The sequence below is a fragment of the Mauremys reevesii genome, linkage group 16, assembly GCF_016161935.1.
Source record: "Mauremys reevesii isolate NIE-2019 linkage group 16, ASM1616193v1, whole genome shotgun sequence".
Lineage (NCBI taxonomy): Eukaryota > Metazoa > Chordata > Testudines > Geoemydidae > Mauremys > Mauremys reevesii.
Window position 1 is genome coordinate 41,078,100 of NC_052638.1, and position 14,901 is coordinate 41,093,000.

Below are 14,901 nucleotides of genomic sequence, written 5' to 3' on the forward strand. Positions count from 1 at the left end.
CCCCGCCTTCCCGCCAGGGGAAGGGAGCCTTGTTCCCTGCACTGGTTGACACTAGACCTGGCTCGGTTGTTGAGGAGCTTTGCTGTCCTCGAGAGTTCTCTGCATTGCAAACCCCCGTATGCAGGGCTGGGGAATTGGCTCTGGGCACCAGTCAACGGAGGGGACCAAGGAACGGAGCTACCCCAGGAGCTGCAAGGAACTGAAGCAGCTGAAGGATCAGTAGGAAAAGCCTGCAGCACCCACTCTTGATGACAAGCCAGATAAGGAACCGTCTCCACCCACCATTTCCAGGAGGAGCCAAGAACAAGTTCTCTCAGAACTGGCTAGGGTGTGGAAGTTCCTCCCCACCCAACACTTGCTGACACCACAGCAGCCCCTGGCCACTCAGCCCACAGGTATGTTTTATACTCAAGAGCTGCCTGCAAGACCATGATCTTGATAAACATCCTGCACGGCTCAAGCGCCTGCTGTAGCAGAGTTGGATGCAACAGGTTGAGAGGCTCAGTTCTGCTATGCAAGAGGAAGACGTGAAGAATCTGCAGCACGCAGCCTCCTGGGACCTGTAGCCAGCAGGGGGAGAGGCAGCAGGAGAGAAGCGCATTGCTTAGCAGAGGGCTCCCCTGCGCGGTACAGCGAATTACAGCACCCACGACACTGCCTCTGAGGAGCAAGGTACGGTGGGGAGGGTTCTCTCCCCATCCATGGCAGCATGGGGCTGCCTGGGTCCTTCGGAAAGGTGCAACGGTGCCAGAAATCAGAGCTGGAGAAGATAGGTTAGGGATCCCCGTCCAGCCCCTGGGGCCAGGGCATGACTCTTCCTTACAAGATGTTTGCTAGTGCTTGGCCGAGCCAGGTAAATCGAGCATCAAGGGGGGGGGGGGGCAGAAAGCTCCATGTCACACAAGGAGCAGGAGCAGCCTGGCAAGAGCCCATTGAGAGGCAGGGCTGGTGGATTCCCTCCCCGAGCCGGGGTCAGACTGAGACAGGCCAGGGTCGGTCCCTCCAGAACCCAGCAGCAGTGCCACGAGACCCGAGACCAGCACACTGCATTTGCTTCTCCTACCCAGGCCCCTTCCCGTGACGGCTCCACATCTCAGCGGGGCCCTGGGCAGAAGCTGACGCTCCATGGAGCGCCGACAGGCTGATTTTCAGGGACAGTCCCTTTATTTAAAACGCAGAGTGGACTTTACAGTGTTCATTTCAAAACCAGCAAAGGAAAGCAGCGTTGTAAACACACACAGACAGCACCGCGCTCACTTACAGAGGGCAGGATCTCCTCCCCAGGGCAAAGGCCGGGCCAGCCCCTTCTCCTGATTTCACACAGCTGCCAAGAGCGGAGCTGGGCAGGGGTAGGCCATTTCCACAAGGTAGGAGCGGGCGGGGGCTAGTGCGCGCTGTGCCTCCTGAAAACACCCCGGCTGGGTGGAACAAGAGGTTCACAATTGCCCCAGGCCAGCCTGCCCTTCAACCCCCGTTAAAAGCCTCTCCTGGGGTTGCCCTGGAAAGCTCTGCTCAGATTTTCAGGGAGGCTCCTGCGTTTTACCCACCTGGCTCTGACTGACGCACAGAGACCAAACACATGGTCCCAAGCGAGTCCAGGACCCTGCCAGGATTAGAAACAAAGCCCCTGAGCTCACCTACAGCTCCAGCTTCCTCAGTCCTGCGTCTCCTCTGTCACCGGGGGGCAGCCGCAGCTGGACTCAAACAGCCCAGCTCGGGGTAATCACAAAAGGGAGGCGAACGTGCATCTTCCAAGGCCACGAGACGCGGAGGGAAAATATCAGAGAGATGTCAAAGTGTGTCCACACGCAAGTGCTGCAGAACCCCCAGCCTGCTGACTCTGTACCCCAGCGACATGCCTTCTGACAGAGCGGCAAGGCCAGCCCCCAGGCTGCACCGGACGCTCTCAGGGGCGAGGGTGATGGGGAGTGTCTGATGCCATCTGCCTCCCCTGCTCCCCAAAGCGGGGATTTCTTGCTCCCTAACCAAAGAGAAGCAGGTCCCTTAGCACATCTGCGAGAAGCTACTGGACACTTAACACTTAGAGACAGTTAATGAATTGTGAGCCAGCCCTCCCTGTGAAACCAGCACTCCAGCCCCCGGGCCGTTCGTCACAGTAACCACTCCCTACTTTAGCTGCTGCCGAACACATGCGCCATATTGTGGGTGTGCCAGATGTGCGCTGCACTGACTCCGGCACAGTGGTACCAGAGTCCCAGCACATGGCAGCTAGTGTGGAGCCAGCAGGGATGGGGGTTAAAACTCCTCTGAATGGGAACCTGGCTCAGCAGCAAGCTGGGCTCAGATCTCCCCTCGCTACCTCCCCCTCCCCCGGCACTGCCTCCCACCATTACACGGAGCTGGGCTGAAGAGGAGGCTGAGTGTGAGAAGTGACACCGTACGCCTCCCAAAGCTCTCACGCCTGGGGCTGAGGAAAGTGTGGGGGCCAATCCTTCCTTCTCAGCCTGGCTCCCGGGCCTGCAGTGTCGACTGGGTTAAAGGAAGTGACGAGCTTACACTCAGTCACCAGTGGAGCTGGGGCATCTCGTCAGCGTCAGCCCTGAGGAAGGGAGCGGAGGGGGGGAAAGAGACCCAAGAGGTAAAGGCAACAGAGGTATTTAGGAGGGAAGTACAACATTCGCTGGGACAGTGGAGACATCCTCACCATTCACAGGAGGGGCTGGACATTTGCTCCGCTGTCATGCTGCCAGCGACAGAGCTGGGAGACAGACCACGCCCCAGCATTCCCAGCAGACAGCACTGCACCGTGAACGTTGCCGGGCTGGAGCAGCTCAGGACAGCTTCGCTCCCTGGGGTGGCATGCATGAAGAATCCCAGATCTCAGTGGTCACAGCGTGTGGTTATGGAGGCAAACTTCTCAAAGGTCACTTAACGGTGAGAAAATCCAGGGCAGGCAACGTGACAAGCAGTGCCAGGGCTAAGAGTTGGCAAAGCGAGATCCCTGCACGCTGGGCATGGCACTGGGATCCCTATCGTCTCAACGCTACAGGCGCTGCACCAGGGACTAGCCGATAACTGGGAATATGGATGTACTAGACGCCACTACATAGATTTGTGCCCTTCAGCCAAGGCAGCTGCCTCGCCCATGAAACACTACCAATGTGCATGTACGCCCCGGGCGGGCTCCCCTTCCCCTCAGCTACAACAGGCAATGGGGAAGGAAGGGGCTTAGATGGAAATGGGAGGGATCCATGGCACTACCTGCTGCAAGCTGTTAGTAGGAGGGTCACCCACAGCAAACCACACTGTGGCTAAGAGAGCCAATGTACAAGAGGTGGAGAGAAAGATGCACTACACATTTGCTAGAGATACAGCCATCAGGAGATGGTCAGGCACCCAGTGTCCCATCAGAACATGCACTTCCCCTTTCAACAAGATCTCCATGTAGTGTTAGAATCAAAGCAGCATCTTCACTCCCCCTAGAGGACCAGGATGCAGAGAGGCAGTGGTAGCGCTGCTTTAAAGACAAGTGCCCTGAACACTCTGCCGCCAAAGGCCAGAGCAAGGTCACGCTCTCTCGGCAAACCTCTTCCTGCTGCCTCTTCAGGGAGTAGTCAGCAGCAGCAAAGACCGAAGAGTCCAGCGCAGAAGAACAGGCTCTGAAGGAGTGGCTTGGTGGTTCTGGTTTTGCTAGCAGAAGGCCAGAGCAGGGATGGAGTGGGAGCTTTGGGGGGCGGCTCTCCCACACGTTCCCACTCGATGCACAATCAGTAGGGGAACAGTGATCATCCAGAACAACGGGAGACTTTAATTCCGCAAGGCAGCCAGTCTGGAAGAAACAGCACAAGAGAGTCAAAGGGGAGCACGGAACACGGGAGCTGCTTCCAAGTGAACCTGGAGAGCACGGGGGGAGCTCGCTGGAGAACTGGGCACTACGCCCCGTGATGGAATGAGTCTGAATGGGTGAGGAGGCGGTTTGCAGGGACAGAAGTCTCCCCCTGGAGCACGGATAACAATTTACGTTCTATTGGGGGCGTTACCAGCACCTTCCAACACAGCCAATGCATTTCCTGCGCTCAGGCCAGAGCGGCCCCAGCAGCGAAACACAGGCGTGTTTAACGGCACGGCAATGTGACGCCACTAGCCAGGAAGGGAAGAGTATGCCACCCCTGGAGCCCAAAGAGACCCGGGGCTCAGCACATGCACCCACACTCCCTGTGCAGCACCGGGGGGGGAATGCGAACTCTGACCTCAGCAGACAGAGCAGCAGGTGCACTGCAAGCACGTGGGAGGATGGGGAGAAAGCCTCCGTGCTGGAAACACCTTTGGGCTCCGATGGGACACAGGACAAGCCCCTTCCAGCCGCCGGGGGCGAGTATCAGGCAGGGCTCTGTGCAGAAGCAGTTGGGCTGCTTCCTGGGGGCGGTCTGGAATAGTGTTTAGAGCGCAAAGGCTGGATGCTCCATTTGTCATCTCATAACCTATCTGATGGCCCCACGAGTGAGGAGAAAGAACAGCATCTCCCTCCATCGCAGAGCCCTGGAGCCAGGACCACGCCGTCTCGGGTGTGTGCGGCGTGACAGACACTCAGTCATCTTCAGCAAGAGGCACCGTCCAGCCGCACCACACGACGCAGCCAGGTGAGGGTCTCCATTTCTCAGGGTCTGTAAAACGCCTCCCACCCTGAGGACACTCACACCAGACCCACCGCTCCTCTCTGTGCTTCAGACAGCCCAAAGCGAGAGAACCTGGAGAGAGTCTGGCAGCTGTGCAGCGACTTCTGGGAAAGGGCGGGGGGGCTCCATACAGCCAGGAACTGCAGGGCTCCGTTCTCCGAGGGGCCCTCTCACGGTAGCTGCATGCAGAGCTGCGGGGACGGGGAGGAGGAAGAGGAGCTCACCAGCAATAGGAGGTGGCCTCAAGCCTCTTCCGGGGAGGTTCCAGAGACACAGCCTGTTTGAAGGTCAGTGCCAAGCACACCCAGAGCAGCATCAACTGTGCAAGGCAAGCACGGGCCTGGACCACTCCCACCATCTGGTTACTGAGCTGAGCAAGCAACACCTTGTACCACCTCCACTCCCCAGTGCTCCCCCAGCCCCACTGCTAGTAGAATCAGGAAGCCCCTCTCCTCTGTGGAGCACGACACGGTACGCTGCCTATACATGGCTCCTCTGGAGCTTTGCTAAGCTCCACCATGCATGGGGACGCGAGAGCCCAGAGGTTGCTCCAACAGCTGGCTTCCCTCCCAGCCGTCCCTTCCGCCTGAATTACCCCGGACAAGCTGTGAAAGAGATGCCTGGGGGCAGTTCAAGCTGCCAGGACCAGGAAGCCCAGGGACACAATCACACCAAGGGACGTAGGGGAGAGAAAGAACCTTCGGGACAGCTGGTCTTCCTGGGTGCGGACAGAGCTCTCCCCCACGGCCGAAGCCCCCTCGGGGAGCTGGTTGAGTTGGTCCATGATCTCCAAGCCATTCTCCTCGGCAATCTGCACAATGAGGCTGTCCACCTGCTCCTGCGGCGTGGTCAGGGTGGTAGCAGAGCTCATGGAGTCCTCCATCACCTACAATGGGCAGAGTGAGTATCTGAAGCAGAGCCACCATCTGGCTCCATTGAAGAACCCACCCAGCCCACGTTCCTGCCTGTAGGAGCCAGTTACAGATCTTGAATTTGGCCCATTGCTCTCCTCCCCAGAGGGTTCTCCACATCCTTGTCAGCCTGACAGCTAGGCCTTAGGACAGGAGGATGGGTTGGAGCCAGAGAGATCTTGAGGCCCCTAGACATCAGAGTACCACCCAGCACCTGACAGCACACAGCTGTATGAAGCATTAGGGACCCATCTGTCCATGTTAGCCTCCAAACTGCCTCAGGTTCTCAGTGAAGCTTTCAGATACTGTAGATATGCACAGGGGCTTTTCCTTGCTGTCAGGGGCAGCTCTTGTCTCCTGGTTAGAGACATTGCCCATCCAGGGTCAAGGCAATATTCAAGACTGAGCTCAAGGCCGGCTCTACTTGGGAGCATGGAACGTTCTAGACTGCTCCCAGACTGATCAGGTCAAAGGTTGATCGAAACAGAACATGAGCTACAATCACTCATGTGGCCCAGCCCCTTGAGCATGCTGGAGAGAGCGGGGAAATCAAACAAGCCAGAGACCATCATGATGAGAAGGATGGACTGGCCTGTGGGTGAGGCACAGGAGCTCTGGGTTCAGTTCCTAGCTCTGACAGACTCCCCATGTGATCTGGGGCAAGGCACCTCGTTCCTTGTCTGTACCATTACTCCTGGGGGAATTCTGCCCCACTGCTCACATGCAGAATTCATATGCCCCGCAGATTTTTTTTTCTCTGCAGAAAATGGATTGTATCAGAGAGGCACTGCAGTTACACCTTTCACTCACCAGGGGCTGCTGTGGCACCAGAAAAGAGGGAGGCCGGCTGGAGAGGGCGGAGAAAAGGCTGCTTTTCTCACAGTGCCCTGCCACAGGGTCAGGTGTGGAGGCATGGGATATGGGAGGGATGGACAGCACGGGGCACACAGGGCTGCTGTGGGGCGGGGGGGGGTCACAGACTGGGGCTCAGAAGGGCTAGTGGAGGTGGCACAGGCACTAGTGGGGTGACAGCATTGAGCTGGGGCTGAATGGGAGTTGGGGTGCAGGACCACATGGGGACAGGGGCAGATGTGCCTGACTGAATGAAGCTAGGGGTCTACATAGGGGAGGCTCCCCAACAATCCCTCCCCCACCCCCGCGCGCAAAAAACCCGTTCCATATTTCTCCCACCCACACTGAACAATCGTTCCAGTTCGCTACCAGGCTTCTTCCCCGCAATTACTTCCTTCTCCCACATCTCCTCCATTGCCCCGACTCCCCAAACCCTTTGCACTGCTTCTGAGGGGTGCGGGAAATACGTTTCTGTAGTGTGGTTTAAATGAATTACTGAATGTTCTGTATTAATATGCCTAGGGAGGAATCTAATTGTCAAAAAACATTTCCTGAATCTTTTTTGTTGTCTGCATTGTTACAGACACACTTGCTGATGGGTATTTTGAAATAAATTATCAAAATAATTGAAAGTAGCGTGATTATATTGTATTATTTTTTACAAATAAAATAAGCAGAATTTTGCTAAATTTTAAAATATTGTGTGCAGAATTTTTAATTTTTTGGCACATAATTCTCCCAGGAATATGCCATGGGGACAAGACTTTCCGCACCCTTCGTCTGTGTGTGTCTGCCTGCTTTGATCACAAGCTCTTTGGGACAGAGATTCTCTATGTGCAGCTCCTAACCCAAGAGAACCCTGATCTTCCTTGATGAGCTACTATAGACCAGAGCTCTGGAAACAACTGAGCCATTAATCCAAGACCACATCTGGGAGCCCGGGAAGGGCCTTGTGTCTGAGCCCATGATGGTGGGGCGATACAGTTCTCTCTGCTGCGTCCTCCCAGCCTCCAACGAGTAAATTCTTCCCGCTGCCCAGCAGTCTACCCCCAGGCGAGCGAGTGCAGAGCACTTACCGAGGTGTGAACATCCAAGTTCTGAACCTGATGCTCAAATTTATCCATCACCGCCGAGACCTTCTGCAGGTCCATGGAGCTCAGAGCTTTGTCCAAGGCCTTGGTCACCTGAGCCATATTTTTAGTCACCTGTAACAGGAGGTTGGAAAATATACACACCAAACAAAGTCGACACAAATGTCCCAGTTCAGAGTGGGAGCCAAGCCTGGCCGAAAGCAATTCAGTGTTACTGGCATTTCCACCACAGGTCAGCGACGTCCTGCCGTGAATAGCGGGGACTCTCAGCTCAGACTGGCTGCAGAGTTTTAGAATTGTGCACATGCAACCGAATGCACGATTACTGAAAATGCACATGCAAGTGATCCGCTAGCCTTCTAGCTGTCACGGTGCACATCGGAATTGCACCTGGCATCTACTGCACACACAAACGACACACACGCATCGTTTTCATACACAGCCCTGGATATCTGCCCTTTAACAGTACAGAGGCAACTTCACCATGACAGTCACGTGAAAATAGTAGCCATGCCCATGAGCTTTCTATGCAAGGGCTTCATGCATTTTTAGCACAGCCTCCTGCTATTTCTCCACTGAACACTTCGGGGTTCATACCGGAAATGTTACTCCAAACGTTAGTACAAACACCGTGAAGGCAGGAGCTCCAGCCCACCAGGCACAATGTGCTTCGTGGGCTGTTCTTGCTGCCTGTCCTCTCTCTAACTCCAGGAAGTCCAGGTGGGACTCTAGTGTTGGTCCTGTGGCTCACAGCGAAGAGAGATTTCAGACAGAATCCGAAGAGGGAACAAGCCTCCTCAGCTGCCAGCAAAATCCAAAGGACTTGAGGGTGCTCAGTACCTTGCAGAAGAGAACTCTAACCCCCAACTCCCTGCACACAAGCATGCATGGACACCTGATTAAGGCAGGGGAGTGACTCCAGGGACACACCTTCCAAGCCTGCAGACTCAAATATGGATGAAGCCACAAATGAAGCAAGTTTGAGGGTCTCATTTCTGGTCCCCCGGTGAAATGTACTGGTCACATCACAAGGCAATCACACCCACACTGGCATTTCAGCAGCTGTGGCAGTCTCTGCCAATGCCCGGTCTAGCCCCGGGCCCTGACCAAATTCCAGTTTGAGGGTGGAAGGCGTTATAGCACCTGCCAACACTAAAGCTCAGTTCTAACGAAGTTACAAAAGAAGAGAGGAACGTCGTCAGGGGAGGGATGGGCCAATAGTCTCTATCTGTACAAGGACAGGAAACAGCCCGTCCTCCAGGGATACACCCGAGACGATAAAACCTCTTACCCCCTTCATGGTCACTGCTGTCTGCACCTTGGAGACCACTGCATCCACTCGGGAAGCCATCCGAAGCCAGTTTAAACCTTCGTTCTTCTTCCGGATTGCATTCTCTGCATAGACGCGAGCACATTCTACGTTCTTCTGCTGAAGGGCCTGGAACATGGAAGGGAAAAGATTTGCAGGAGGAATCCATTTTGCTTCACACATCAGACACAAATGTCTCCCATTTCCACCCAAGGGATGTCATGCAGAAATCTCTATCGTCTGTGTTCTTTACAAAGGGACTTTGGTGTTTGCTTGGATCAAGATTAGTGGAGCCTAGGACGGACGGGATTAGGGTTGAGGCTAGGAGATTTGGGGATATCAGGATGGCCTATTGCGCCTGGCACATCAATCAATGACATTAACATTAAAGTCAATGGGGCAGGGATGGCTCCCAGCCAAGTGCTGCCATTAACCAGAAGCTGTTAATATCCAGGGTGCTATTACGTGGAATCTACTATAATTCCTTGTGTTAATCTCTCTGATCCAGAGCCATGGACTGACAGCACAGGCTCAAGGGTGCGACGGCTAAAATGACACCTAGCCATCGGAGACTTTACTTTCATCTCCACCAGGGAGTTCCACCACCTCCACAGAGTTCAGCCGTACTGGCTACCTTCTTGACTTTGGCTTGCTCAGTCTTCGAGTCCTTCTCAGCCTTCTTGGCTAGCTTCTCCAGCTGCTTTGCTGTGAACTAAGAGAAAGAGACTTCAGTGCTCGGCCATGAAAGGGTCAAACAGTAACACAATCAAAGGGTCCCACAACTCTCACAAAAGCCCACAGGCTGTCCTAGCAAAGCATGTGTACGGTGCCTGCAGCCTCTGCTGGCACTGCCTCAGCTGCCTTTGCAGGCTGTCTTGTCCTTTATACAACCCTAAACGCAGCGAGCTTGGCTGGGCAGGTGCCATAGTTATGGCCGTGTCTGGGCACACAGCGGAGGCAGCAAGAGGAAAGGGACTCAGTGAGCTGCAGTAGCCCCTTTGGCTGACTGATGGAGCAGAGCTGGAGCGCTATGAAGGAAGGCCTGGCTTCCTTGGCCAGACAGGTAGGACCTGTGGCATGGTACTGGCTAAAGCATGTTGTCCTCTCTCTCCTGCTACGAAATACACAGAAGTAGCAAGCATGGAGGCACTTGAGATTTCAGCCCCCTGGTTTAAGAGGCAGGGACCTGGGGGCTCTCAGTGAGGTGTCTGGAACATACTCCTTAGCTTGGATTCAGGGACCTTCAGGGAATGCTCACAGGCTCACTTCTCAAGGCGTTTTCAGAGGTGAGCGACAGGGACTGATGGGTGCTTGAGGGGAGTGATGGGAAGGAGTTTGCTCTGGACTTGGCATAGTCTTTCCTTCATATCCCCTGCCACGCATGACAATTCTGGGTTGGGTTTACACTGCCTATGCGGCTCCAGAACAGGTGATAAGAGTTCTCTAGATAAATACCTCCCCCTTCCTGTTGTGGCTGGGAACTGCAGAGGCAGAGTTGCAGCTGTTATTTTAAACAGATTTTCATAGAGGCAGAGCTCTGGGGGGAGGGATTTCTGTCTCCCCTCTGGGAACGGAGGTGGTTTTTGGTACCATACATATTCCACCTCTCTTCATTAGCACAGAGCACAGGAGAACATGGGCTATAGGTTCCTGTTACATTGAATCCAATTACCAGGTGAAGGGCCCGTCCAGCGTAATGCACTTAACTGATTTGCAACATAATCGATGATGTCTTCAGGGTCTAAATCACAGCAGCGCTAGGGAGCTCTGCACTGTTCCCTCCCCCAGAATGAGAGACACAAGTTTGTGTTCTTTCACCACCACAGCCTTAAATATTGGGATCTTTATGTAGCTGTTGACCTCTCCCCGGCCCCTGTGGACAGAAAGCCCAGTGACGCCCCCACCCTGGGAGACTATCACACCCCTGCTGGAGGGAGAGCACTGGAAGGAGGAGATAAAGCCTTGAGAAGACAGAACAATGAAGGCAATAGGAGTTGACGGTAGGAAGGAAGGTTCTGGGAGAGGTTTCTCCAAGTCAGTAAACTCTCCATTAAGTGGGTGAGAGAAGGTCAGAGCAGAAGGCATTTGAGAAGCCAAATTTAAACACAAGGAATAAACCTAGACCCATAGTAGCTGCCTCTTAAAGATGATCAACCCTAGCGTCCGGCTGTTGGAGGAGCCCACAAAACACCTGACTAGTACAGGGTCTGGTAGTCAGCTAGGCTCGTAAGCAGCCTGTACCAGGAAGAAAGTTCGGTTGTGTACAGACCTACCAGCCATACCACAAGACACCATAAGAGGGTCTTAGAGCAACAGTTCAGCTGAGCTTGTCGACTTTCAATTGACCAAGGCCACGCAGGGCAGCCCGTGCTGGGAGGTGTACAATAATGAATCCCCATGCAGGGGCAGAAAGCGAAATCCTGTAATGGACACACTCACCTTCAGTTGGAAGAGTGTATCTGAAACGAGAGAGGAGGTGACTAAGATCACAGTGGGTTTTTAGAGTCGCTGTCAGTCAGTAACATAAAGGTCACACAATCTTTCACCCAAGGAACTGTGCTTTGGGAGGTACCTTCTATGATGAGTCTCCCCAGTTCACACACCGCCCCCTTCCCCTTAAAAGCATCACACCAATGTTCCTTTTGCCTGAAGGGGGCTGGACAGGCTGAGGTTGTGCTGCTCGCACATCCCAATACCACCACCACGATTGTTCAGAAGAGTCTCTTCTGGGCAAGCAGAGGCCTCCATTGCACTCTCAGCCTTTGCCTGTGCACTGGGGACTCCTCAGGCTACCTAGCTAAGGTGCTCCATATGGCCTCCATCACCCTAGTATGTAGGCACCTCCCAATCTTTATCCAGGGCCATTATCCCCTTGTACAAATGGGGAACAGAGGCACAAGGAAACTAAGTGACATGCCCAAGGGCAAACAGAAAGCTGGTAGCAGAGCAAGGACTTGAACCTAGGTCTCCCAGGTCACAGCTAGTGCCTAACCACTAGGCCAATCCTTCCTCTCCTGTCATTCTAGAGCACAGAAGCAGAAACTCCTGTGTTAAAGGCCTGTCTACACATAGCTGACCAACCCCTGCTAGAGTTTCATTTGGCTACAACTGAGCTCAAACGACACTGACGCTGATTTTTAAATGGTTGTAAGCCCAGTGGTGATTGGACCATTGTACACAGTAAGGGACTGAAAAAACTACCTAGAATGGAATCTGAGACATTTCAGAGAGCTTGTTAAAAAAGCTGTTGGAGGGTTTTATTGGAGACACTCCCACAGGATTGACTCCTGCTTTCAATGTCATGACTAATCAATGAGGGTCAGGCATATGCACAGCTAACGAAGGCCCTGAGCACCCAGGATAACAGGGGTGCTATCTGAACTGCTCGGCTGGGGACTGGCTCAGAATACTGAAGGAGCCATACAAGCTAGTGAATTATCCCTTGGATACGGCTCTTTGAAATAAATGGACTCACTGAACATTAGATACTGAAATATTAACTGGGAAAAATTATCTACCATAAGTTAATGCATATCTGGCAAGTATCACAGCATCCACGGTACAGGCCAGTGGCTTCACTATGCAGTTCTCTCTCAATTTGACATACCTCATGCATGGGACCTTAATCCTGAAGTGCAGCTAATAGAAACCACATTCCGTCTTGCAACTAACAAGTGACTCATCAGAAGGCAGCTTCATGGCTTTTATTGAAATAGCTGTTACTTGTCACTGTGGTTTCTCTGATTACAATTACACAGTGACCTTTGACCCAGAACCTGGCACACCCCAGATATGCCTGTAAATAACTCTCAGCCAGCTTCACCCGGCCAGTTTCATGCAAGAGGAAGTGGATCAGTTCAGCAATTCTAAATACATTTTAGTTTTCTTAACTACCTGGACCTATTTCAATTCATCAGAAAAGCCAGGGACAAACAAGCTGCCCTTGAGTTCTCTCTCTCCCCCTGACCAATGTAGCACAGGCCCTCGGGCTGCACTTACCCACCCCAGCTTTACCCAGTGCCACACACCTGACAGGGTCTCCACCATCCTCCTCAAGAGCCTACTGGCCAGGACGACTGAGCAGAGCCCTGCAGGTAACCCCCAGGACTCCCCTACGATCACAGGGCAGGCCCCATTCTGGGATCACAGGGAACTCCCTCTCCCATGATATCACCAATAGATTTCCCTCTCCCCTCCCCAATGGCCACCACCACCCCCACAACCCCACCTCTGAGCTGGCCCTGACCTCCTCCCCCCTAGGTCCCAGGACCAGCTCCCTGATCCAGCTCTGACCTGCCCTGCCCCACCAGTCCCAGCCCCCTAACCCAGACCTGCCCTCCCCGACCCTGCTGGTCCCGGTCCCAGCCTCCTGACCTCCTTCCCCTCCCCCGCAGCCCAGCCCAACCCCACCCTGCCGGTCCCAGCCCCCTGACCTCCCTTCCCTCCCCCCCAGCCCCAGGCCAAGTCCCCTGACCCAGCCCTGACCCGCCCCACCCCACCAGTCCCGGCCCCCTAACCCAGACCTGCCCTCCCCCACCCTGGCGGTCCCGGTCCCAGCCCCTGACCTCCTTCCCCTCCCCCGGCCCCCGGCCCAGCCCCGGCCCGACCCCCCCCCCGCCCCCCCCCCCCCGTCCCGGCCCCCTAACCCAGACCTGCCCTCCCCCACCCCGCCGGCCCCCGGCCCAGCCCCCTGACCGGGACCCCACCCTGGCGGGCCCGGCCCGGCCCGGCCCCGGGCACAGACCCGCTCCCCATCCCCTCCTCTGCCTCGGGAACCGCCGGAGGCCCGCGGCGCGGCTCGGGCCGAATAGCGCCCAGCCCCCCCCCTCGATGGGGGCGTCTCTCTCTTACCGTCCATCTCGGCAGCTACCGCTTCCCGGTTCTCCAGACACTTCCGGATTGTTGCGTCATCAGTCCGCTTGTTGTCGCGAGGTTTCCCCCCAGCCCTGGTCCGTTCAACGCATGCGTAAATGGAGGAGGGTTTTCCTCAGCGAAGCCAGGCCGGGGGCGGGGCCGTCACGTGACCAGGACGACGCTCACGCGCCCCTCCCCCAAAGCCCTCCTCCCGCTGCAGCAGCCCACGTGGCTCCCGGCAGTGGGGTTCGGAGCCCCGCCTCCCCTGTGGTCTTGCCCAGTCGCCCCTGCTCCGTGCCTCAGTTTCCCCGTCGGTAGCGTGGGATTGGTGAGGGCAGGCGGGAGGGAGGCCCTGGACTGTAGGTGGGGAGGAGCCGGGGGGTGGGGCTCGCAGGGGGAGCGACAGGGACAGGGAAGGGCAAAGCAGAGCAGGGGGACTAGGTTACAGCCCGTGGTGGAAGCAGAAATCATTCCTTGCCGGTACTGCACTCATGGGAGGGACACAATGGGGAGCACGGGGCCCTCCCCATGTGACTCCTTCCAGCCCGGGGCCCCCATGCTCTCCCCAGCCCCCTGACACCCTCCCTTGTATATAGAACTGTCAACATGCTACTACTCACTTCCCCCCAAATACCTAGTATGTCAGTCTGTTTGTATGGAATATGGGAGTTGGCTGAGGAGCCATTTCAGCACATGTATGACTTATTAAAAGACAAATTTTAAGTAGAACTGTATCCTAAACTGCTTTATGGTATTGTACCCAAACTTTGCATTTCAACGCAGGATTCAACTTCCTTTATAGGAACAGGTTTCAGAGTAGCAGCCGTGTTAGTCTGTATCCGCAAAAAGAACAGGAGTACTTGTGGCACCTTAGAGACTAACAAATTTATTTGAGCATAAGCTTATGTGGGCTACAGCCCACTACCAGGCCACAAAAGCGGTTCATAGTCATGCAAATAGTCCCATTGTCTTCAATGGGATTGATCAAATGATTAAAAGTTTACAGGATTAGGTTCCAAGTTTATACATTGTTCTGGATGAAACTGACAATGCCTGAGCTGTCAGATCAGAAGGAGCTTCATTGGAATAAAGGTGGGCAGATGTGTGATGTCTTAGCTCTGTTGCTAAGATGAGGAACATATTTTCAGCAAAGTTCTTGGCAGATTTCTGAAGCAGCTGGCTGGTTTAAGGCTGTCACTGTCCGGCATTATAATCTTCACTTATAGTTCTCTCACCCACAAAGCTGG

The 14,901-nt window shown here is 54.8% G+C and overlaps 1 protein-coding gene across 3 annotated transcripts; it reads right to left on the reverse strand.

Moving 5' to 3' along the window:
• Nucleotides 1–1,145: 1,145 nt before the first annotated feature.
• CHMP1A (charged multivesicular body protein 1A) lies at nt 1,146–13,788 on the reverse strand. 3 transcript variants are annotated; one of them, XM_039503416.1, is made up of 7 exons: nt 13,652–13,788; nt 11,240–11,259; nt 9,435–9,512; nt 8,783–8,929; nt 7,477–7,605; nt 5,336–5,523; nt 1,146–3,790 (listed from the first exon to the last, which is right to left on the reverse strand). In XM_039503416.1, exons 1-7 carry the CDS (start codon nt 13,656–13,658, stop codon nt 3,769–3,771), a joined length of 591 nt encoding a protein of 196 aa, XP_039359350.1. In that variant the 5' UTR covers nt 13,659–13,788; the 3' UTR covers nt 1,146–3,768. The 3 variants fall into 3 exon arrangements, with proteins under 3 accessions (XP_039359350.1, XP_039359349.1, XP_039359351.1); XM_039503415.1 differs by lacking the exon at nt 13,652–13,788 and adding an exon at nt 12,829–12,959; XM_039503417.1 differs by lacking the exons at nt 11,240–11,259; nt 13,652–13,788 and having other exon boundaries at nt 9,379–9,503.
• Between the last annotated feature and the right edge of the window lie 1,113 nt (nt 13,789–14,901).

Excerpts from the sequence above, each read along its gene's own strand:
- CHMP1A (XM_039503415.1), bottom strand. Across the intron at positions 9,513-11,239 it reads ATACACTCTTCCAACTGAAG|TTCACAGCAAAGCAGCTGGA; the intron begins GTGAGTGTGTCC and ends TCTTTCTCTTAG. Across the intron at positions 7,606-8,782 it reads CAGCAGTGACCATGAAGGGG|GTGACTAAAAATATGGCTCA; the intron begins GTAAGAGGTTTT and ends CTCCTGTTACAG.